Below are 24060 nucleotides of genomic sequence, written 5' to 3'. Positions count from 1 at the left end.
TAAATAAGCAAGAATCAAAGGCACAAAACAAAAATACTGACCAACATTTTTACCTAAATTTGGAGCAATTCCGGAGCAGCAGCAGAATTAGAAATCAAAAAATTCCCTAACTCCTGTGGTTGAAAAAATATTAATTAAAACTGTACTGAGGGCCGGGCCTGGTGGCTCACTCCTGTAATCCTAGCACTCTGGGAGGCCGAGGCGGGAGGATCGCTCGAGGTCAGGAGTTCGAGACCAGCCTGAGCACGAGCGAGACCCTGTCTCTACTAAAACTAGAAAGAAATTAGCTGGACAGTTAAAAATATATAGAAAAAATTAGCCAGGCATGGTGGTGCATGCCTGTAGTCCCAGCTACTCAGGAGGCCGAGGCAGAAGGATTGCTTGAGCCCAGGAGCTTGAGGTTGCTATGAGCTAGGCTGACGCCACACAGCACTCTAGTCTGGGCAACAGAGCAAGACTCTGTCTCAATAAATAAATAAATAAATAACTGTACTGAGCTTTTAAAAACAAACCACCACAACAGCAGCAAAGAAATCAACCTGTCAAGCAACTACCAGACAGGACACCCAATGCTCAGCAAAGGCATCCACAGCAAGGAGGCAGCCAGAGAGCTACAGAAGGACAGGCCCCTCTCCAAGATGACCAGCCAGGAAACAGCTCACTTCACTTCAATGGACAAGCTTGCAACCATAAAGCAAGACCCAAGAATACCACCACCTCCAAATGCCCCACACCCTGCTCTAGCACCTACAAACAGGAAGCATGGGCCAGTGCCCTGTAAGTCAGTGGGTGCAGGACCCACCCACCAGCCACCCAATAGGTACAGGGCCCGTCTACCATCATCCTCAGACACCACAGCCAGGTCTCTGCCATTCAGCTTTGGCCAAGGAGCCTAAAACAGAGCTGTTAGCTGCTAGGAAAGGTCAGGCGATCAAACTCCACGGAAACCCATCAGTTCTCTGCTTTTATTAAGTGTATTCTTTAATTTTAACTTTAAACAGAACCAGTGTTGTCATTTCTGCTGCGGCCCACCACATATAGACGTGGACAAAAACAGCATATTGCGTAGGGAAAAGGCAAGGAATACCTAGTTCAAATTCCGACTATGACACCCATTGGCAGAGTGATCTTAGACAAGTTACCCAATGACGAAAAGTGTCCATTTCCTACTTTTCCACATCAACCAGAACACCAACTAAGTCTGACCTATACCTGCCTGCGCTGAAACAGACTAGAAGCTCTATAGTGCCTGCTATAGTCATCTCTCAAATCTCCCCTACCAACCCAGGCACTTAGTGCAGTGCCCGGTAGAAAAGGGGCCAATATGGTCATTGGCAGAACTGAGTTTCATAATCCAAAATTACTCATGTGGGTTTCTACACAGGAGTAGAACTGCTAACAGAACTGGGTCCCTCTTCTTGGAGCCCTCAGCCTCTAGAACTTCCTATGTCATTTACCTTATAGTCTCAGAAAGGCCATCCCTGACCACTCACCTATACCGCAAAACTGTTTATTGACATTATAAGGCTTGCCTAGTTCATCTGCTGGCCTGTAGTGCCCACTCTCCAGAATGTCAATTTCAGGCCAGGCAAGGCGGCTCATGCTTGTAATCCCAGCACTTTCGGAGGATCATTAGGGCCAGGTGTTCGAGACCAGCCTGAGCTACATAGCGAGACACTGTCTCTACCAAAAAAAATTTTTTTTGATTAGCTGAGCTATGGCGGTAGTCCTAGCTATTCAGGAGGCTGAGGGAGGAGGATCACTTGAGCCCGGGCGTCCAAGGCTGCAGTAAGCTGTGATCACAACACTGCACTCCAGCCTGGGCAACAGAGTCAGACCCTGTCTCTAAAAAAAAAAAACAAACAAACAAAAAAAAAAATCCCAGAATGCTGATTCTGTGATAACAAGGACCTTTGTCATTTTAGTTCTCTGAACTCTAGCCTCCAGCACCTAGAATACTGCCTGACACAGACTCAATGAATACTTGTCAAATGATGATGACCATCCACACAGTTACAGCTTCTCTAACCTGCTCACAGCCCCCAAGGCCCCTCTGAACGCCCTCCCTGACTCTCCTAGGTTCTGCAATGCCCTCACCCTCCACCTTTTCCATATAAACCCTCCCTGGCCAGCCCAGCCCAGCCTCGAGTTCCTTTGCCCTCCCATGGGTGTACAGTCCTTACTGCCTTATAGCATTCATTTAGCACCTTTTGGTTTTTTTTTAAACTACCTTAGACTGAGTTATCTTTCCATATGGATCTCTTACTTCCCTTTATTGAATGTTAAGTTTCTAAAGGCATCAGTTATTCAGCATCTTTAGGGAAAATTTTCAAATATATATAATTTCAAAAACCTTTCTTCACAGCACCAACGTTTTTTATTTGAACAATTCTGATTGCAGAGACAGATGAAATATTTCCTTGTTGAGCTGATTATAATTTAACAGTTCTATAAGTCACCTAGATAAACACTTATTTATTGAGTTGATATTTTCAGGCACCATTTAAGGTTTATAAAAGAGTATCTGAAGCTATTAACTGACTTTAAGGAACTATGCTCTTTATAGTTCATTACTGATTTGGTCATAAATGTTCTTTCTTCTTCACTTCACAGCTATCAGGTACAAAACTTCTTGCTGCTGTAAATAACTCCTCTCCTAATTTGCTGTGAATGGTGTGGCCAGTAGGTTAGAACGAGGCCTAAAATAAGGGCGAATCAGCAGAGTAAGACTCTGATGTATGGAGGAAGAAGGAGGGAAGAGACTCGGTGCTTATTTTGAACTTACACAGGTGCTCCATAAATACTGACTGAATAAATAAGTCACAAACTCAGTAGTTCCTCAGCAGGAAACGTGCAAGTAACTTGTCAGCCACGTTTTGAGAGGTGGCACTTAACAGTTACCAAGAACTTGCAAGCTTCATAACGCGTGTTTCTTTCTATGTCATTTGCTCTTGACAACAACCTCCTGAGGTTAGGTGGCCACAAGTATCAATATCATGACACCCATTCCTAATGCTAGGAAAACTGTGCTACAGAAAGGTGACATGACTTACCCAAAATCAGACACCTGGTAAATACCCAGAAGTCCCGTGTTTTTCATTCCTTCCACTAAGCCCATTTGTATAAAGCCACTGTTGTTTCTTCAGGTTAAAAGAACTTCAGGTAAGGCTCTTACGTAGCTAAGAGAGAGCAGGGCACACATTCTGCACTATAGCCTACGTTTTGTAAGAGCATTTGCCAACAGTCATTGTTTATTGCTAACAAGCAAATTCAATCTCATTTCTCACAGTATCAAATAGGGGACAGGAAGATGATAAATACTTCTAGATTTGGGCTTTTTACTATGCTATTTTATAGATTATAATCTTCCTGTGGTTCACATTAAAATAACCTAGAACACCTGACACTAAAAACCCTCTCCTTCCTCTCTACCTGGAAGTTTAATCTATCCCATCCAAGGAACTTTTCATCTTCAATTTTATAGAGGCTGCTCAGACATGTAAAAAGTTAAGCTGAATCCAAAATAAATTCTAGTTGAAAATGCCTGAAGTATGTATATCTTTGGCCCATGGCAAAACTGCATGCTCCATGGTCAGAGACAATATGAACTGTGTTCTCCCGGCACTGTGCTCTTTTCTTTCCTTACATGTTTGTGTGAGTCTTTGTTCGCCAATCAACGAATATTTATTGAGGGCCTACTACACACCAACCACCTCGGCTCTGATCAACTATTTACTGATTTAATGTATTCATCCTCCACGAGACTACAGGCGTCATGAGAAGAGTTACTGCTGTTTTTTTGCTCAACACTGTGCTGTACAACTTAGCAGGGTGTCTGGCACACTGCAGGGACTCAATAAACATTAGGTGAATGAATGAATAAGAGAGAGAAAAAGAGAGGGGAGGGGGTGAAAGGCGACACAACTGTTTGTGAAGAAATCAGGTCTTAGCACTGCCCAAACACGCCTTATGATCCACCAGCAAACTGATGAGTTCTGAAAGGCACCACATGCAATGCACAGCTGTAAGCACAGCAGCTGTCATGCAAAGGAGCCGAGGTCCACAACTATGAAGAATTCAGCCCTTTGTTTCTCTCTGTCTCATAACCAGAATGAAGTCAGGTCCACTACCAATCCACCTGTCAGCTGTATGTCTTCAACATCTGGCTTTCAAAAATACTAAGTTAACATTGCCTCTGAGTAAAATTTACGTTGATTCACTCTATGACTGCCTGAAAAGATATTTAAATGTCTGAGGTCACATTAAATAGAACTGAGTTAATATAAAAAGTTCTCCATTTCAGGTCTTTGCAAGCTATAAATTAGCCTTCACAAAGTATTTAATTTAAAAATAAAAAAGGTTTGACTCATTATTTAAACTCTCCAAACTTTAGGTCATACAGAGCAAACAGGCCTCTTTACCAGAAAACTGTTCAAATCAGACTGAGTTCCAAGAGTGAGCTTTGTGCAAGTCTTTTAATTAAATCCTAGGATTCAGTGGGTTATATGCTGCCAGAATAGTTACAAAAATAGTAATGGGATAAGAAATATTAACTATTTAGCTCAATACAAAACCCCAGCAAGCAATCTAGGCAGGTATAAAAATGCAGATGTGTAAGTTCACTATCACTAATAAAACAAAAAGTTTACTTTCAGGTTTTTACCCAACTAAGTGAATAGAAAAATAAAGGATAAAATTTTAAAAAGAGTAATGAAGGCAGGGCGCGGTGGCTCACGCCTGTAATCCTAGCACTCTGGGAGGCCGAGGTGGGCGGATCGTTTGAGCTCAGGAGTTCGAGACCAGCCTGAGCAAGAGCGAGACCCCATCTCTACTAAAAATAGAAAGAAATTATATGGACAGCTAAAAAAATATATAGAAAAAATTAACCGGGCATGGTGGCGCATGCCTGTAGTCCCAGCTACTCGGGAGGCTGAGGCAGGAGGATCCCTTGAGCTCAGGAGTTTGAGGTTGCTGTGAGCTAGGCTGACGCCACGGCACTCACTCTAGCCTGGGCAACAGAGTGAGACTCTGTCTCAAAAAAAAAAAAAAAAAAAAAAAAAGAGTAATGAAATATGTTCTAAACATGCGCACCAAAGTATGCCTGAGAAAAGTCTTAAGGTAAGGTTGCTATTGAGCTATAAATATATTTAAAGGTATGAGTCAGTTATGCTTAGTGGTACAGTAAAGATTCCCCATCCTCCTAATCTCCAGTTCCCTACAAATCACACCTTACCTGGTAACATTAGCTATACACGAATAAAGGAACGAGTTGAATTATGTGAAGAATCTTCAAACAACTAGGCACTAAACTTAATACCAACAAAATCCCAGTACTCAGTTAAAACAATTTAAAAAAAAGGCCTGGGAATTGTCTAGACGCATCATCTGATTCAGGATCAAAGCATCTAATGACCTAAAGTAGTGACTAAATCACCTTTGAGAAATAGAGAACTTGTATTCAGTAAGAGGCCTACCAACTGTCCCTTGGGTGAACTAGTTGTATTTCCATTATGCTGTGATATACAAAGAATATGTAATTGAAAAATCAGAACAGACTTCTTGCCAACATTTTTTAATAGTGTTTTTTTTTTGAAATTTTCCAAAATCAAGTTTATGATATGATTTATTTATTTATGATATTACTTCCACAACTCACTCTGCAATGTTCTGGGTAAAGGATGAACTCCTTCATTCAGATGACTACAAAAATTTACTTAAGACCTAAGTCGGGCAAAAAAAAACCCATGTGTTTATATTAATAAGAAACCACCACACTGTTCCTTGGCATATATTCAAACCGGGCTCTATGAAACATTTCTGAATTCACATTAAAATTCTTCATTTAAAAAATCCCTTCAACATGTCAGTATGCCAGCTGGAAATGATACAGCCAACCAAACTATTTTCCTACCCAGAAATTATCCCCTCCCTTTTTAAGTATGACTACACTTTACCTTTTGTTAGAAATCATAAATCATAAAACTAAGAATTGAGTCAAAACGGCAGAACAGCACGCTCCCTTAACTTCCACACTGCCCCTCGGCACCCTTCGGAAGCTAGCGCGCCTGGCTTTCCGTGCCCCGGTGTCCCTGCTCTCCTCTCCCCGTCTGTCCGTCCGTCCGCCCCCCTCCCCGACTCCGTGCCCGAGTCAGCGCGGTGGGCCCGGGTCTGCGGAGTCGGGGCTGTCACGCCGGCCGGCCGCCCGGAGGGCTGCGGACCCCGCCGTGCGCAGCTGCGGGCGTCCGCGGGCGAAGCGTCCACTCCCAGGCTCGGCGTCCGCGCACTCTCCGCCGCCCAGGTGCTAAGTCACAAGTTAGAAAACAGCCCGAGCGCGCGGCGGCGGCGGCCGTGATTCAGCAGCGGGGCCGGGCCGGCCGGCGGCAGGGCGGCGTCGCGGGGCCGACTCGCGGGGCCCGAGCAGGATCTCGGGGCGGGAGCGGGACCGGGGCCCGGCCGGGCCGAGTCCGGAAAAGGTCACCGAGACGCCGCGGGCGCCGCCGCCCGAGCCCGCGACCCACCCCGCGGTCGAGCGGGGAGCGGCGGGGCGGCGTCGCGGGCGGGCGTGGCGCCGGGGCCGCGCGGGCCGGGCCGGGGGCTCCTACCTTTCCGGCTCTTCGGGGAGCTCCGCTTGCTCCGGGCGCTGGCTCGCTCTTCCTCAATCGCGGCTGCTATCTCGGGGTTGTCTTCCCCATTGTACCAGACCAGGAGCTCCTCGCCCGGCGCGATTGGCTGCGGGGAGAGAAGAGACAAGCGCCGGGCCAATCAGAGCGGCGGTTGTTGGCGGGGGCGGGGCGCGCCGGGCTGCGGGCGGGAGCGGCGCCGATGGCAAACAGCTGTCGGCGCCGCGCGCAGCCCGGCCGGCAGGAAGGGCTCCTTAACCCTTGGGGCGCGGGCCGGCGCCCGCAGGAACCCCGCCGGCGGAGGCCCTCGCGGGCGGCGAGGCGCGCGGACAGACAGGCCGGCGACGGCAGCTCATCGCGAGCCGGTCGGTTTAAACTCGCAACTGCCAGGCGCTGTCACATCTTGCTGTTCGAAGCTTCACGACTACCCACGCAGAAGAAAAAATAAAACATGGAACCATTTTGCTCCCGAAATCGAAGTTGATGAGAAACGTAAAGCATAATTAAAAAGAAGCGGGCGTCATGGAAAGCGGAGCGCTGAAAGATAATTGCCAGCGCACGTTTCAGATTCCAAGAGCAAGTTAAGCACGGGAACAAGGCAGAACTATATGCCACTGCACATTTATAAATGCGCCGCTATTTATATCACTGAAATGCTAAAAGAAGAGGCAGTGCCGGGAACAGGGCATTATCTACGCGTTGCCACCAACCTGCTCCGCTCTGAAAAGCGTTTGGCCCTTTGTACCAAACATCAAGATGTTTTGTACCAAACATCAAGATTTCACATTATAACTTTTAAATATAGAAGGAAATACCTCCCATGTATTATGCTACTAAATCATTAAATTCTTAAGTCGTGTATGACTGGGAGTAGTGAGTACATACACCACCATCATATGGATTACACCTAGAACAAGAACCTGAAGAAAAAACACATTGACTGTAAAGTGTAGACACCTAAACAGAATTTGGAGAAATGGCTTATCAGTTTCTCTCACAGTGATTCATCTGTTCAAAAAGTTTCAAAGGTATCAATACAAGTAAAATTCCATCTAAAACTCACTGAATAAGAATCCATGAGAAAGGAAGGAAGGAGTAAATAAAAAGGAAAGCTCTTCCTTAAAATAGATCCCAATTAATCAGAAAAAAAAAAAAGATGGTATCAGAAAATCACCATTTGGCAATCATCACAGTAATCATTGATTCAGGCAAGAATCCTCAATGGAGGCCGGGCGTGGTGGCTCACGCCTGTAATCCTAGCACTCTGGGAGGCGGAGGTGGGAGAATCGCTGGAGGTCAGGAGTTCAAGACCAGCCTGAGCAAGAGCCAGACCCTGTCTCTACTAAAAATAGAAAGAAATTAGCTGGACAACTAAAAATATACAGAAAAAATTAGCCGGGCATGGTGGCGCATGCCTGCAGTCTCAGCTACTCGGGAGGCTGAGGCAGAAGGATTGCTTGAGCCCAGGAGTTTGAGGTTGCTGTGAGCTAGGCTAACACCATGGCACTCTAGCCCAGGCAACAGAGTGAGACTCTGTCTCCAAAAAAAAAAACAAAAAAACAAAGAATCATCAATGGATGCTAAAAGTAGATGACAGTTTGAGGAGTAAAAAATACTTGCATAATCTCAAAATATCTCAATATTTATTAATTACAAAGGAAAAAACAGCATCTTTGTAATAAGACAAATTGACATCATATGCCTCCTAATATGATGCACAGAGAACACAGCACGACTTCTAGAAGATTTCTGCCCAAAATGCATAAACAAAATTTAATCAAGATGAAACTAGAGAAGCGTAAACTTTGAGACATTCTATAAAATAACTGGCCAGTTCTCCTCAAAACTGAAAGATTATAAAAGACAAAGACTAAAGTACCACCTATACTAGGGAGACTGATGAGACATGACAACTAAATGTGATGGGAGTTTTATAAGGACATGATGGGAACAGCCAACAAAATTTGAGTACAGTACACAGATTAGCTAACAATAATGTGTTGGTGTTAGCTTCCTGATTTTGATCTTTTCACTGTAGTTATGTAAGAGAATGATACTGTTTTTTGTGGGGGGAAGGAAATTCCACCTAACATGTCAGTTAGGAAACAAAATAGTTCCTCACTTCAACATACCTTCTAGTCTAGATAAAGCCCTTAACAGTAAATACTACTTCATTTCATTCCCTGCAGAACTATCACTGTTTATATAGCCCAAATTTCAAAATATTCTAAATTCTTTAAAATAAAAGCAGCAGCCACTGTTTCCTTTGCTTCCTTCAACCCCTGCCTGGATGGCTAAAACCTACCATTTTCTTATATTTGAACGAATATATTATTTCCCTTCCTGAATCAGTTAAACTTAAACCAAAAAATTTAATATATGAAAGATAACAATGAGTTAAAATAGCCATCACAAATGCCTTTTGGCATTCTGATGAGCTAATCTGTTTCTGTTGAAAGAACAGCTTATTTTAAAGTAAACTATTTCTAGATGATGTAAATTCCAAATGTATAGTTTGTTCTCTATTTTCTGTGATAAGCCACGTATTTATGAAATGGTGATATCCAATGATATTTGAAATGACTAGGGTTCTAAGAAATATGTGAAGTCTTAAAATAAAACCAAAGTAAAAAAGAAGATGGGAAAGAGTAAGGACAAATGCATTCCCACTATATTCCCAACCCAAACAGCATAACCAGAAAACTGGCTGGAAGACACCACCAGACATTTTCAAGATACCTCCAAGAATAAGAGCTTAAGTTTCCATGTTCATTCCACTGAGTCGTCGGTGAAGTGCTAACTGTACTAGCAACTTGGTGAAGTTCAATATTGGCACAAACTCTTTACTTAGGCGGGCACTCGTGTCCTAAGATCCTCTTTTGTTGTTGCAAAACACACAATATGAAAACACACCAGAATCTGTTTGTACCACAAATCTAATATAAAATTTCTAAAAGGCTGAAGAGCTGGTGAAGCACTAGATCAAGAGGAACCTATTTGTTAGCTGCTGAACAGCTTTCAAAATCGTTAGCAGCTGAGATGGTTATTATATCATAGAGCTATATATGCGTCCTAACTTTACATTAAAACAACTACACCAATAGCAGACCCTTATCAAGAGGAAAATAATATATCTTTTAAAATCAAGGCTTGTTTTTCTCTGCACTGTATTGTTTTTTTTCCTTCTGTACTGCTTAGCATTTTTAAGTCAAATTCAGAAGAAAAACTATGCCCTTAAACAAAGGAAATACAAATCCACGTTAAAAAAAAAAAGTCAAAAGAACAAACTTTTTAAATATATTTTGATGTTAAAGAAAAAATAACAACAAAAAGACTTGAAACTCATCCAACTTTTCTGGGGGATTCAGACAGACTTCATAAAACTAAGTATATTCTCTTCTCTAAATATCTGTGTGTATATATTATATATACACTTGAAATTTTATCAAACCCATCAGGAAGAAGCAAGGGTCCTGATATTCCTAACACCTGGTCAGGAATATTAGAAAAATAAGAGAAATACTCCAGAATCATCAGAACACACAGAGCATGTCCACTCCTACCACCTACGATCCAGTCCCCAGCATGATCTTTTAAAAGTTGCAGGTCAGATTCCAGCCTCAACTCCCCCATAGAAAATCTGAACTTAAGACTAAAAATCATCCTTCTCCCCATGGACCACCCAACCCCACCTAATCTGGCCACTGCCCACTTCTCCAGCCTCATCTCCTAACATTCCTCTCCTCCCTCCAACTACAGTGGCCTTTGTTCTAGTCCTTTAAAAACAGACAGACAAACAACAAAAACTAGCTTATTCCTACTTCAGTCCTTTGCTTCTCCTGGCCCCTCCTCCTGGATTGTTCTTCCCACAGATCTCTGAGTAGCTGGCTCCTTCCTATCCTGGACAGAGGGTTTCCAATGTCTTCTCTCAGAAGAAAACAGAGAAACAGAGCACCCTTCCTGACCTAGTCACTCCCTATCACATTTGATTGTCTTGAATGCACTTCTCATCATCTGAAATTATTTTGTTTATGTATTTACTTGTTTATTATCTGCCTCCTCCCCCACAAAATGACAGTTCCAGGAGACCAGACACCTTGTCTGTCCTGTTCACTGCTGTAGGAGAGTGCATGGTACACAGTAGATACTCAATAGATATCTGTCAAACTAATGAATAAATGAATGAATAGACAGTAGGCTTAACAGTTAACTTTCAAGAATTTAAAATCATTTTTAATTATGTTACAAACAAAACCAGTGTGGAGATTTCCCACTTATCTGGGTGGAATAAAAAGTTGAGAAGGCAATACAGAGCCCAGAGAACATCACATGTGATGGATTTACAAAGCCTAACCCACAGAACACTTAATCTAGAAGAATATAGTTAGGTAATCACTCGTAAGGCATCTGAAAGGCCTTGTGCATTACTTGAAACATATCAAAGGTCAGGATTCGCAGAGGTCTGTAAAGATCAGAACTATGTTATTTTGGACAAAGACAGGTAAAAAGAATAGTAGTAGTGTAGCTAGTTAACACTTTGAGTACTTACATCAGACTAAGAACTGTTCACAGAATCTTATATTAACACATACTTGCTTGTTTAACCTTCTCAACGACTACAGAAATCAGTTTTACTACCACCTCCATTTTTACAGGTGAGAAAACTAAGACAAAGAGAGATTAAGTAACTTCACATGGTCACACATCTAGAGGCCAAAACAGTCTACTCACAAGACAAACTGCCCCAGAGTCTTCCACGACACCATACCACACCTTGCCAAAAATAACCACTAGCATCTATTAACACTTATGGGGTGCTAGGGCTCTATTCATATCACCCATACAATCATCACAACCACCCTATGAGGTCGATGCTATAATTACCTGTGTCTTACAATGAGGGAATGGAGGCACAGAGACGGAGCTTGACTAAGGTTACACAGCTAGTAAAGTCACACCAGCTTGCCTCGGGTTACACAGTGAGTCAAGATCTAACCAGGAAGTCTAGCTTCAGAGTTCACTCTCCCAACCACTATTCTATCTTGCTTCGCAATATTTCTGCAAATTTGCTATCAGAGATGAACACATTTTAACTTGAAGTCTAAGGAAGGAATTGCAGTCTCCTACTGTTTCCCTGGGCTCACACTCCTTCAGAACATCACTCCTACTACCTTGATTGTCTCATATTCATCCCCTAGCTAGTGTTTTGTCTCCACCAGAATTCTACCTCACTGATTCAGCTAGGTATCTCTCTCACTTTAAATCAATTTCACAAACAATGAATTCTTCTTTTATCAAATTGTGAATACAAATTCAAACTCCAGCATAACAGTATTATAGAGTAATACTATAATTACTGTAGAGTAATATTGTAGAGTAATAGCTACTAGAAAGCATGTACCACAATTCAACAGAACAAAAATGGAAAACAAGGTTTTTAAAGTCTTAAATGAGAAAGTACCACACAAAAAAATTTCCTGCAGACACTGGAAGCAAGGACACGGGTGTACATGTGGTAAAGGGCAGTCTAATTGGCTAACAATGTCAGGAAAAATGCAGCGAGGGAAAATTAAACAGCTACAAGTTACTAACCTTCCAGAAGTCCTACTGCTATCACATTAGCAAACCCAGCACACATTTGCAAAGCTAGCCACTATCTTAAAATGTTTGCTCATCCAGTTTTCAACTCGATGCAGATTTTTTTTTTCATGGACTATCCCCTAGTCTATGACATTTTTAATGGATACAAGTGAATGAAGAGAAATTTGCCTTATGGCAATTTTAGCAAACATATTGATTACAAAAAAAAAAAAAAACAAACCCACCATCTATCTTTACATGCTCAAGATTCTGCCTTAGTACACTTCCATACAAAAGGTACAGATTCATCTTCCTAGAGAACATGTCCTAGACAGCATGCCCAGTGAAAACCAGGGAGAGAGGCACAGCCTTACTTGCCACAGAAATGCAGCAACTTCCTAACACAAACATCCCTGAATGTGCTCCGTAACCTCACTACCAACCCTAGAACATGACTTTCTTTTTCTTTTCTTTTTTTTTTTTTTTTTGAGACAGAGTCTCACTCTGTTGCCCAGGCTAGAGTGAGTGCCGTGGCGTCAGCCTAGCTCACAGCAACCTCAAACTCCTGAGCTCAAGCGATCCTCCTGTCTCAGCCTCCCGAGTAGCTGGGACTACAGGCATGCGCCACTATGCCCGGCTAATTTTTTCTATATATATTTTTAGCTGTCCATATAATTTCTTTCTATTTTTAGTAGAGGTGGGGTCTCGCTCTTGCTCAGGCTGGTCTCGAACTCCTGAGCTCAAACGATCCGCCCACCTCGGCCTCCCAGAGTGCTAGGATTACAGGCGTGAGCCACCGCGCCCGGCCTCTTTTTCTTTTCAACAATTAGTGTCTCCAAAGAAAAACTGGGCAGAAGGAAGAAACATGTTTAGTTCAATTTCTATTCTGAGTAAAATGTAGAGAAAAGGAAAGCTAATCCAAGGCTGCATTTATACTGAAGACTAAGAATGTGTTCTCAGTTAGCACAGACCCACCATAGCTATTGATAGTTTCTCACAGTTGGATAAATCTGCCAGGCAGGCAGTTCCTAATGCCTCTATGTCTTAGGAGGAGGGAAGCAGCTGCCACAAGCTTAACTCATCAGTATCTATAGAGATGCTGAATGTAATTACTTAACACGATCTTCAGGCTTTAGTTCCCTGACACATACGAAGCAATGGCAACCATATGCTTAAAACACAGAACCTCCTTGAGTGTGTGGACAAACCACTTTCAAATATAATCCTTTCAAACTCTAAAAAGTCATTATTGCCAATAACAACTAAGGACAGCATTTAGAAAAACGCAAGCAGAGTAACTAACAGCAAACTAATTCTAACACTGTTACCTTTAAAGTTTTATAGTAAATGGCTCTGTTGATTTCCAGTGGAAATAAATTTTGCTCTTCTCCTGAGCAAGCCCAATTCACATATCGCAGCCAGTTTCCCTTCTCTGGATCAGTGGCATCGATGCACATCCATCCCAAATTTGGGTAATATACCTTGGGAATGGGGGAAAAAAAAAAACACTTTTGTTAAAATACGAGTATCTTTAAAATGTTTCCATTTTCAACTTTTAAGGTAATTCTTTTTCATTATATGCAAGTACTCTATAAAGCATTTCATAGAAACAAAAATAAGCAACAGAGAAAAGAACAATACAAGGTGGAAACTGAAATTCAAAACTGTAATTCTCATTATTTTCCTATTTGGGCACGTTCATTCTTCTCCCCTAAACTTAAAAGAGTTAATGCTTGATGATCTCCAAATGTTTTACAAATATGTACACAGAGACAAGCAACAACCACATTCCCTAAAGTGTAACTTAAAGAGGAAATCTGAGCTTGCAGCAGTGTTTGGCAGCACTCAAATCCCAAGCTTTCTGGGTTGTTCTGCCAGTCCAGTGCAGGGGCCTGACTCTGCTGGGCTAGGCTGTTCAGCAGGTCCCTTTCTGGCAAGGTTAACAGGGACTTTAGGAAGTGAACACACATTGTGAACCAGCCACATGGGTGACAGAGTATGATGCTTTTGCAAACTCAGTGGTCAGCTCTCTCCAGAGCATCTGTCAGGACTAAGGTGTAAAGGAACATCCTCTGGGAAATACTAGTGCCCTTCAAGAAAAAAAAAAAAAGAATCAAAAACTATTTCTACTAAGAGTAGATCAAATCTACTCTTGCAAGATGCTTTCCCCGATCACCCATGCCGAGTCAATTCCTTCCCCAGATGCTTCCAGCACTCATTTACCATTCCCTCGCTTTAAAGAACACCTATGTAGCCACTGTTTTAACTTTTATTTTGCTTATACATACATATACATGTTTTATTTCCCCAAAACTAGACTGTAAAACACCTGAGTAGACACTGAAATACAACTGCAGAATCAATTAGTGACAGATGTGCTGAGCAAAAGAAATGGGTCTTTTACTTTCTTTTTAGGAAGAAAGGAAAGAATCTAGATGCTTCCATTTCTTCCCCACGACCTCTCCACTCATGCCTTCTTCCCTCTCTTACTCACATTATCCCCTTTCTTTATCGCACCTCTCCTTCTGGAACAAAGCTCTCACTCCCCAGCTGATGGTGGGAACTCTGCTTTTCTGGGCATGCGTGGGTGCCCGAGCCTGTGACTGCCAGGGTGCAGCATCCACCTTACTGGGCACTAACACTACTTTCTTCCCATTGGGAGTCAGACGTCAGGCATAATGCTACATGCTTGACATATTGTCTCATTTAACCCTGTGTAGCAGGTTTATGATTAAATCTCCTTTCAACATGTGGAAGTTGAAGTCAGGAATTAAACAACTTTCCCAAAGTCACCTACTTAAATGTAATGAAGATGGGCTTAAACTCAGATCTGCTTGACCTCTATTTATCAGCACCTTCTCCCTGACCACCCTCGTTAAAAGACCAGCATCATCTAATGAGCACCTATTGCGAGACAAGTTCCATGCTAGAAGGTGCTTTCAAGTTATTTTATTTAATCATCATAAGCACCAAAGAGAATATTTGTACACAGTCACTTACACAGGCATTATTTCCCCTTCCCTCAATATAAACTGACACTGAGCTCGGGGATAAAAAGTGTTGTTTTGATTGATCACAGTGGATAGCAGAGTCCCACTCACTCCCCACCTAAATACTGGGACAGTTACAGAGATCAACGAGGCTGCAGAGACAAACACAGAGATAGTTGATTGCAAGGAAAACCCCACATAGTTCAGAAGGCAGCTAGAGTCTATCCACCTGCCTCAGGATAACAATACAGGCTGTGCAGGAACCTCTTGGCTCTCAGGTCAATATAGACCTTTGCACAAAGCAAAATGTTCCAGTTGAGTGAATTCTTTATGCATAGCTCATTTTGTTTCAAAAGAGACTAAGGTACCTTCTAAGTCATACTGACTGATGTGCAAAAAGAAAATAGTTTTATAGGAAAAGACAAACAGTTCAATTTTTAAAAATAGGCAAACAAGTAATTCATAAAGGAATACACATAGCCAAAACATTGTGAAAAAAAAGTTAAACTAATAATCAAAAGTAATTTCAAATTAAAACAATTTTTACCTATTAAACTGGCAAAAATTGTTTTTTAAGAAAAAATAAGATTGGAAAAGGTATGAAAAAAGATATTCTCCAAACATTGCTGATCAGAGAACAAATTGATAGAATATTTTTCGATGGGATTTTTTAAAAAGCTTTAAAATAGAAATACACTTTAACCAGCATATACACTTGTAGGAATTTATTCTAATGAGATCATTGGGCAACAGTACCCAGATGTATGTACGAAGATGCTTATAGTAGTGTGGTTTACTACAAACTGTTTCTAATTCATGGCTTTTAAATAGAATTAGCTTGTAAATTATGGTCCATTCTGATAGCTGAAACCTAAGAAGGCACTCCATACAAAGTACTGTTGTATAAATGATTAATTAGATTATGTGGAAACTTTTACTTTCTGTTAAATATTTCTATATTCTTTAAGAATTTTTCCAATAAACTAAATACCCATTTCTGTAATTAGAAGAGAACAAAAATAACTAGATGTTGAAGAAATACATATATTGGCATAAGTATACTTACAATATATTGATGATTGAATAAAGCCATTTATAAAAAGTATGGATTATATAATCATTTTTATTTTAAGCATATGAATATAAGAAGAGAAAAATCTGAAACTAAAAGTATAAAAATGTCAATAATGTTTTTCTCTGAGAAGTGGGTAATCTATAATTTTTATTTTCCTTCTTTTGTTTATCTGGATCTTTCCTCCACTGATTTATAATAGTATAATCTACATAACAAAAAAGGGAGATGGGGCAAGGTGCAGTGGCTCACATCTCTAGTCCCAGAACTTTGGGAGGCCGAGGTGGGAGGACTGCTTGAGGCCAGAGTTCAAGACCAGCCTGGGCAACATAATGAGACCACCGTCTCTACAAAAAATTTGGTTAAAAATTAGCCAGGTATGGTGGTATGCACCTATAATCACAGCTAATTGTGAGGTTGAGGTGGGAGAACTGCTTGAGCCCAGAAGTTGGAGGCTGCAGTGAGCTTTGATCATGCCACTGCACTAAAGCCTGGGTGACAGAGTAAGACTTCATCTCATAAAAAAAAAAACAAGAAAAGGGAGGTGGGTGGGAAAAGCAAGTCTTTTGAATGAAAACTTAAATTTGAATGAAGGTAATTAAAATGCTAAGCTAAAATTCTCCTCATAATCCACACACATTTTTAAAAAGTATGTAGCTTTCTTGTTTTTATTGAGAGTTTAACCTTATATTTAAGAACTGGGAAGAAAATGTGTTTTTATACAATTCCCATCTTAGTTGGTCAAACCTTCGTTTCCAATCAAATTAATTTCAGTGACTGACACACAGCACTTATCTCCAAAATGTGACAAAATTTTGCTTAACTACAAATGACCAGACTGCGACCGTGCCACACACCATCAGGCTAAGGTGGTGGGAAGACAGTGGAGAAACAACCACAATCTCTTCCTTTCAGACAAAGACAATGGAAAGGCAGGTAATAAATGCCATGCAATAAAACTATTTCCATATTTTTATAAGGGCCAAGAAATAGTCAGCTGACTTGACCCCAAAGAGAAATATTACCATATGATCAATAATTTTTTTCCTGATCCAATCTATAAAACAGTCCCGTTTAAGAAGACAAGGGTACCTGATTATGTACTATCATAAAACAGTTTTGCCAAGTTACTGACTCTCAGATTCAAACTCCCCACTCAGAGGAAAGGAACAGAAGAAAGAGAAATAGCACTACACCAAGCACTGAGCCAGATGCTTTCCATGTTATTTTATTTAACCTTTATAAGAATCTGTACAATAACCTATGAAATATTAAGCCCCTTTTATAAATGAGGAAACTTACACAAGGTTGGCAATTTGGGTAGAATAATCAAGTCACTATAAGTCAGAGCCAGGATTCAAACCTGGTGCCCTCATTTCTTCCTACACCAAAATAAAACATACATGCAGATAGGGAATGGGAGAGGGAGTCTCCTACTTCTGTCCTACTGAGAGGAGTTCTCAACTTACCTTTCTCTTTTTCCTCCTTCCAAACCCCTCTTTTCCAGGCCTAACCTCCCCTAGAGTGTCCAGCAGGCCCTACCTCCTTTCTGTCTTTACCACTAAACAAAGACTGGGCGCTAACTCCTTGTCAAGCAAAATGTAATTTTCACACCACCCAATTTCCATTCAATTTAACCCAGTCATTTTGAAACGGTGATAAAATAACCTACATTCAAATTTCAGTACACATGCCAATTTAAATACACACTCAAAATTAAATCTTCATGCCAATATAGAGAAAGGTGTGCAAAGAAGCCAAATTGTTAGTTGCCTCAGGAGATAGGAGTAACGAGGGTTTTAACTTACAGTCTTCCTTATTATTTACTTGTTACACTGTACATGTATTAATTCAAATTTGTAATTTAAAAAAATTCTCATTCAATTAATGCAAACTATCATCATTCGAATCCTCAACTATTCCCCTACAAGGTCCTCACCCAACCTCAACTTGCGTTAACCAACTTATTTTGAGAGAAATCATTCGAGAATTAAGACACGGAATGAAGAAACCTTCTCATACCGTAGCAACCCTCACAGGAGAGAAGTCTTGTATTCACCCAAAGCAGCTCCCAACAGTACAGTCTACAGCAGTAAAGCCACCTCCCCAAGCCGTCCTCCGGACTCCCCTCCACTGCGTGTGACCTGGCCTCTAACACACCAGTGGTGGGGACAGAACCTCTCTCCTGGTTCACATTTTAGTTTGTCCATTCTGCCTGAGGCTCCCTGTCATATCTTCATTTTCTGGGGATCTGGCCTGCTGAATTTCCAGTGTCACGATCTACACCGTTTCCCGCTTTCCCTGTCTATTCCTGAAAGACAGCAGCAGGCTCGCATTTCTCTCCAGTGAGTCTCCATCCGTAAACCCTGACTCAGCCTTCAGAAGTCAGTCCTGGGATCCGCGCCCTTTCCCATCACTATTCTAATTTTTTTGGTTCGAAATACAGCCCATACTCTCCAATGTTAGGGAATAAAGAAATTCTAAGCCCAAATGAAGACGTTACTTAGTGGGTAATCTTTTAATTTTGACATATTTATTAATGAGGAAAAGTATCTATAGCATATTGGTTTTCTAAATTTTTTATGGATATATAATTGTACCTATTTATGAGGTACATGTGATATTTTGATACATACATACCATGTGTAATGATCAAATTAGGGTATTTAGGATATCCATCACCTCAAACATTTAGTTAATGGGTACAAACATACAGTTACATAGCAGGAGTAAGTCCTAGTTGATTGTCTTTTAAAACGTACTCAACTACCAAAAAAATGTTTTTATCCTCTACATGATCATTCAAGTGTTCGTCTCTGATGTTCAGGTTCAAGTAATATTTACTGAGCCAGAGTTGTCTGTATCAACTAATTTCATACAAATTGTCTAATGTGCAGTCAAACCAAATCTATGAGGAATTTACCTCATTTAAAAGTGAAAATAAAAAAAAAAGGATAACCTCACTTTGGTATAAAAGCATTTCAATGAAAATATTTAATAAAAGTTATATCTTCATAAATTATAAAGAATTTCATTAACACTGCTATCTAGAAAATACTGTACCTTCTTGGTGTGTTCAAATTTCAGTTGATTTTAGTTACAGAATAAAACTGCCACCCTATAGAATTAACTTTCCGGTGGCTACAAAAATGGATCTTCAGTAAAACTACTTCACTTATCAGATTACTTTAGGAGATCAGAGACTTCCTTTAAGAACTATCCTAATGCATCATTGTATTCTAAAAAGTTCTGAAGATTCTGGAATAAAGGAAAGAAAAGGGAATCTAATCGGTGATGGAACATTTTACTACAATAAGCCCACTTGTCAGAGGACATTTCCCAATATACAGGTTACTTTTATAAGCGAGTCTAAGATACAAATTTAGAAAATAAGCAGCTTGGCCTCTCAAGCCCTCAAAGCCCAGTCTCATATCCAACTGTACTGGGCAAGCCACATTGACTAACCCTCTCTTTTGAAATTACTCTGCGTAGATTTCACACCTACAACTACACATACGTTTCTGGAAAATCTCCCAAAAACAGATGCCCAATAAATGCTGACTAGTTCACAGTAGGCCCCAATCAACATCCACTGGGTAAACAAGAGAGTCTATTCTTATTCTTAAATCTGAAACTCTATCTTTGGACCATGGATGTTTAAGAATTCCATATAATCCTACAAATAATATGCAAAATTTTGTGTATATATGTGCATTTATATATTTTCTGGGGAGATTTTCAAAAGGGTTTGCAATGCAAAAAAGTGTAACAGTCTCTAGGCTTTGCTAATGCGAAAGAACTAAATAGGCAACCAAGGAACACGGGCTCCTGGCCTGACCCCAGGAATGACAGATCTAAAACACCAAGCAAGCTACTTGGAACTCAGACTTCTCATCTGTGGAAAGATCTAGGTCATTTCTAGTATTTCTTTATTCCACAAATAAAAATCGCCAGTTGTTTATAACACCACCCATGTTATAGGACAGGCTTCGTGTTCCAGAACTTAGGACGGTGCCTGGTACACGGTAAAAGCTTAACAAATAGGTATTAAATGAGTTAATAAATAAACTCTCAGAGATTTTTTTTTTTTTTTTTTGCACCAGACTAAGCTGCCAATCTGAGTACAGGCTAACCTGTTTGAAAGGATCACTTAATTCTCTGCACGTCAATGTCCTCCTCATCTGTCCCACAGTTCCTGAGAGAAGAAGGTGACTGGCTCAGCCACCCCACTTTTAAGTACCAAGTTCACAATCTGTGCACTGCCATTAACCACTCAGCTTCTCAGTAAACCTGAAACCCAACATCACCACATTCATTCCTACTGCTTCTCTTCTCCACACACTGAGACCCGGGCTTGGCCAACTTTCTGTGAGGGGCCACACAAATACATTTTTGGTTTTGAAGGCCTTACGGTCTCTGTCGTACTGCTCAACTCTGCCATTATGGGGCAAAAGCAGCCATAGATGATATGTAAATGAGTGACTATAGCTGTGTTCCAATAAAACTTTATTCATGAACTGAAATTTGAATTTCATATAATTTTCACATGTGACAAAAACATTTCATTTTCTTCCAACCATTTAAAAATGTAAAAACCATTATTAGCTCCAGGCTGTAAAAAAATAGACAGCAGGGTGGATTTCCCTGGTGATTTAGACCTTTCCCTGCCGTGCGACTCTGATGCCTGGTTTAGGAGGCGGAAAGCAGCAGTGAGAGCTGAGCAGTACTTTCATCGGAAAAAGGGCTCTGCAGAATCAGCTGATTAATGACTCTCTTGTTTCTTCTTGCCTGCAATTTTAACTTACAAATAATGTGATATTAGAAGAATTGAAATAGCAAGGTCTATAAAACCGCTTGTTAATATTTAATCATAATAGTGCAGAGTGATAAAAAATGTTTTCACTTCCTTAAAAAAATTAAAGTCTTTTTACAGAGACAATTTCTCTATCAATTTTAACTGATAGGAAATTCTACTTCTTTCTTTCATCCCCTGACTCATTGCCTGAATGAACAAAATGCAAATAGAAGCAGTGAACTATCACTTTTCATCTATGAGAATGAATTTTTAAAAATTATTAAAAAGATGAACAATACTGGGTTTTAAAAGGCCAGGAAGAAATATGTACTCTTGGTGGTTATGGAAATTAGTACAAATCCTTCTCGAGGGCTGTGGCAAAATTTATTAAGGGTTAAAATGTACATAACTTTTTGACTTAACATTTTTTTTTATACTTCAAGAAATTTATCTTAAGAAGATAATCAGACAAAGCAGCACATATATGTATATGTACAGTGATCTTTATACTTTGAAGAATTATTTATAATCATGAACGATTAAAACTATTTAAATGTCCAACATAGGGCCTGCTTAAATAAATCATGAATGGTATACAATGGAATTCTAGGAAGGCATAAGAAATAATGATGTAAATAAGCAGTTGACATGGCTATATCCACAATGTATTGAAAGAAAAAAAGCACATTACAAAACTGCATGCACCGTTTGATCTCAACTGCGTAAGTTTCCATATACAGTGTTTATATACGTACTAGTGTGTGTGAGGAACAGAATAAAAACAGAGGCAGAGAAGCAGAGTTAAAAGAATGTTCAGGAAGACATTCACAGAGGTTATACCTGGATGGTAGGAGCTTAAATAATTTTTTACTTTCTTGTATATATTTTTCTGTATTGTTTATATTATTTTGCAGTGAGCATGTGTTAATTTTAAATTTTAAAAAAAGACTCATTAAAAGGGACAACACCAAGAGTTGACTCTAACTATGGACCCTGGGTGATAACGAAGTGTCAGTGTCAGCGACGGTTCAGGGATTGTAACAAACTCACCACTCTGGGATGTTGATAGAGGGAGAGGCTGTGCCTGTGTCAGGGCAGCAGGTAGATGGGCACTATTTGTACTTTCTGCTCAATTTTCCTGTGAACATAAAACTGCTCTAAAAAATTAAGTCTATCTTTAAAAAAAAAAAGACTTATTAAAATAATTCTTATTCAAACAATTCCAAAGTTTTGTTCATTAGAAGCAATTTGAGGCCCATAAAAGTGAATTTGAAAGGATTTTATCAGAGGCGGTTTTAAAATACTGCAGATTACTCAGCATATATGGGAATAGTCAAGAGAAGTATTACATGAAGTCCTGAGTTTCAGTTGGCTAGCAGCTCCTGGCCAGAGACTGATCAAAGAATGCTCTCCTCTTGTGAGAACCTATTTTGTGCATTCACCCTGACGGTATTTTACTGTTTCTCTCCTGTTATTTCTGATTTAATAGAATGTTTTCTGTGAAAGCTTAGAGGATTTAAGACTAGGTTAAATAATCAAGGGCTCAAGAAAAGCAATTGAACACTTTGTCTTAGATTAGCTTTAAAATGGAGTTCTGGCTGGGGTCTAAGACCCTGCTGTTAACAGATAAGCTGATCTTAGGGGCTTTGATGGAAGAACAAATGCCAAGATGAGATTCTGATGATAAGCTGGTTCTATTACATTAATATGAGGCATTCGGATGCAAGTCTGAGGATAAGACCAGGGTTGGAATAAATTAATGGGAAAAGACTAAGTCTTACTCAATTTTCATTTTCTTCTTAAAGACATAGGTACATTATAATTTATTCTTCCTATCCTTTGCCACATGCATACTTACGTATATATCATATCTATCTACTTTTATTTTAACAGAGCAAAAGGTTTAAAGGTTTCTGCATCAAACATATACCTACTAGCCAGAACTACCTGAATGAGATCCAGATTTTTTTTAATCGCAGGAAGGAAAAGCCAGCTTTGACAAGAACTAAATCTTTAAACCTGACTATAAAGAACCAGCACTATCACAAGGATTTGCAAACTGTAGTAGTGCAGTATATAAGAAGCGTCTTAAATTAACAATGGAATGTTAACAAGTTTATTATGGAAACTGAGTCACTAATATGTCATGGTTCCAAATTATAATTTGTCAACAAGCTACTATCAAGTCATACTATACATGAATTTCAATGCAAATGAAGCTTAGTTTACCAAAAGCACTATTTAATAATTTATACAACATGCCCCAACAACATCAAATTGTTATATTGGGTAAAATAGGCACTATTAAGTTTAACATAAATGGCATTTGTTCAAGCTTAGTGTTAAACACAGAGAACTAGCATAAGCATTTTCTGGTTCCTTAACATTATCCTCACTAAAATTAGCGTTAACCTGGTGAGCATATTCGTCAGTTTCCCTTGGAAAACATTTAAAATTAAAAATGTAGTTTATTTGGGAGTATAACTCTGTGGTCAAGACATTTTTAATCATGCAGGCAATATCTTTAGTAATTAATATTTTTAGCTAGGCAGTTTTTCTACAAATAGAGCACCTCAAAAGTGTTAAAATAACATAATGTAATGATTTTCCTCATAAATCCTCATTTCCTAAGCGCCCCCCTCCCCGTTAATAGTCAGAAGATACATTACAACAGATTTACAAGAAACTCAAAATTACTGGGAGAAACTGTCAGATTTTTCAAGTTAAAAAAACACTGCTTATAGCATTAAGAAAAATAACAACATACCTCAGACATACAAATGCCACAGAACTTCTTGACGGAAAGTGTCCACACATTTCCTAGCCATATTTTATTTTTAAGCTTTTATGTTTCTATTTTTTTCACAGTAGGCCATCTTTTTATCCATAGGCTTTCATATGTTAACGTGTGAAAAAAACAGATGTAATTCAATTCAGATAATCTGATAGGAATGCTTTTCCTTACCATCCAAAAACTTAGCTTCCTTTAAAAAGGACTTATAC

At 39.9% G+C, this 24060-nt stretch overlaps 1 protein-coding gene across 2 annotated transcripts in view; it reads right to left on the bottom strand.

Annotated features, from left to right (window-relative positions):
* Positions 1–24060, bottom strand: part of PRDM2 (PR/SET domain 2) — a 105021-nt gene that overhangs the window by 62434 nt on the left and 18527 nt on the right. The window contains exons 4-5 of one of the 2 annotated variants that reach the window (XM_069479367.1): positions 13529–13681; positions 6603–6729 (exon numbers count right to left, since the gene is read on the bottom strand). In XM_069479367.1, the coding sequence (XP_069335468.1) occupies positions 6603–6729; positions 13529–13681 (280 nt within the window). Of the gene's footprint in view, positions 1–6602; positions 6730–13528; positions 13682–24060 lie in introns of those variants that run through there. The other variant, XM_069479368.1, reaches the window with a different exon arrangement.

Source organism: Eulemur rufifrons, chromosome 8, assembly GCF_041146395.1.
Source record: "Eulemur rufifrons isolate Redbay chromosome 8, OSU_ERuf_1, whole genome shotgun sequence".
In the NCBI taxonomy this organism is placed as follows: Eukaryota; Metazoa; Chordata; class Mammalia; order Primates; family Lemuridae; genus Eulemur; species Eulemur rufifrons.
This window is presented reverse-complemented; position numbering and strand designations above follow the sequence as displayed.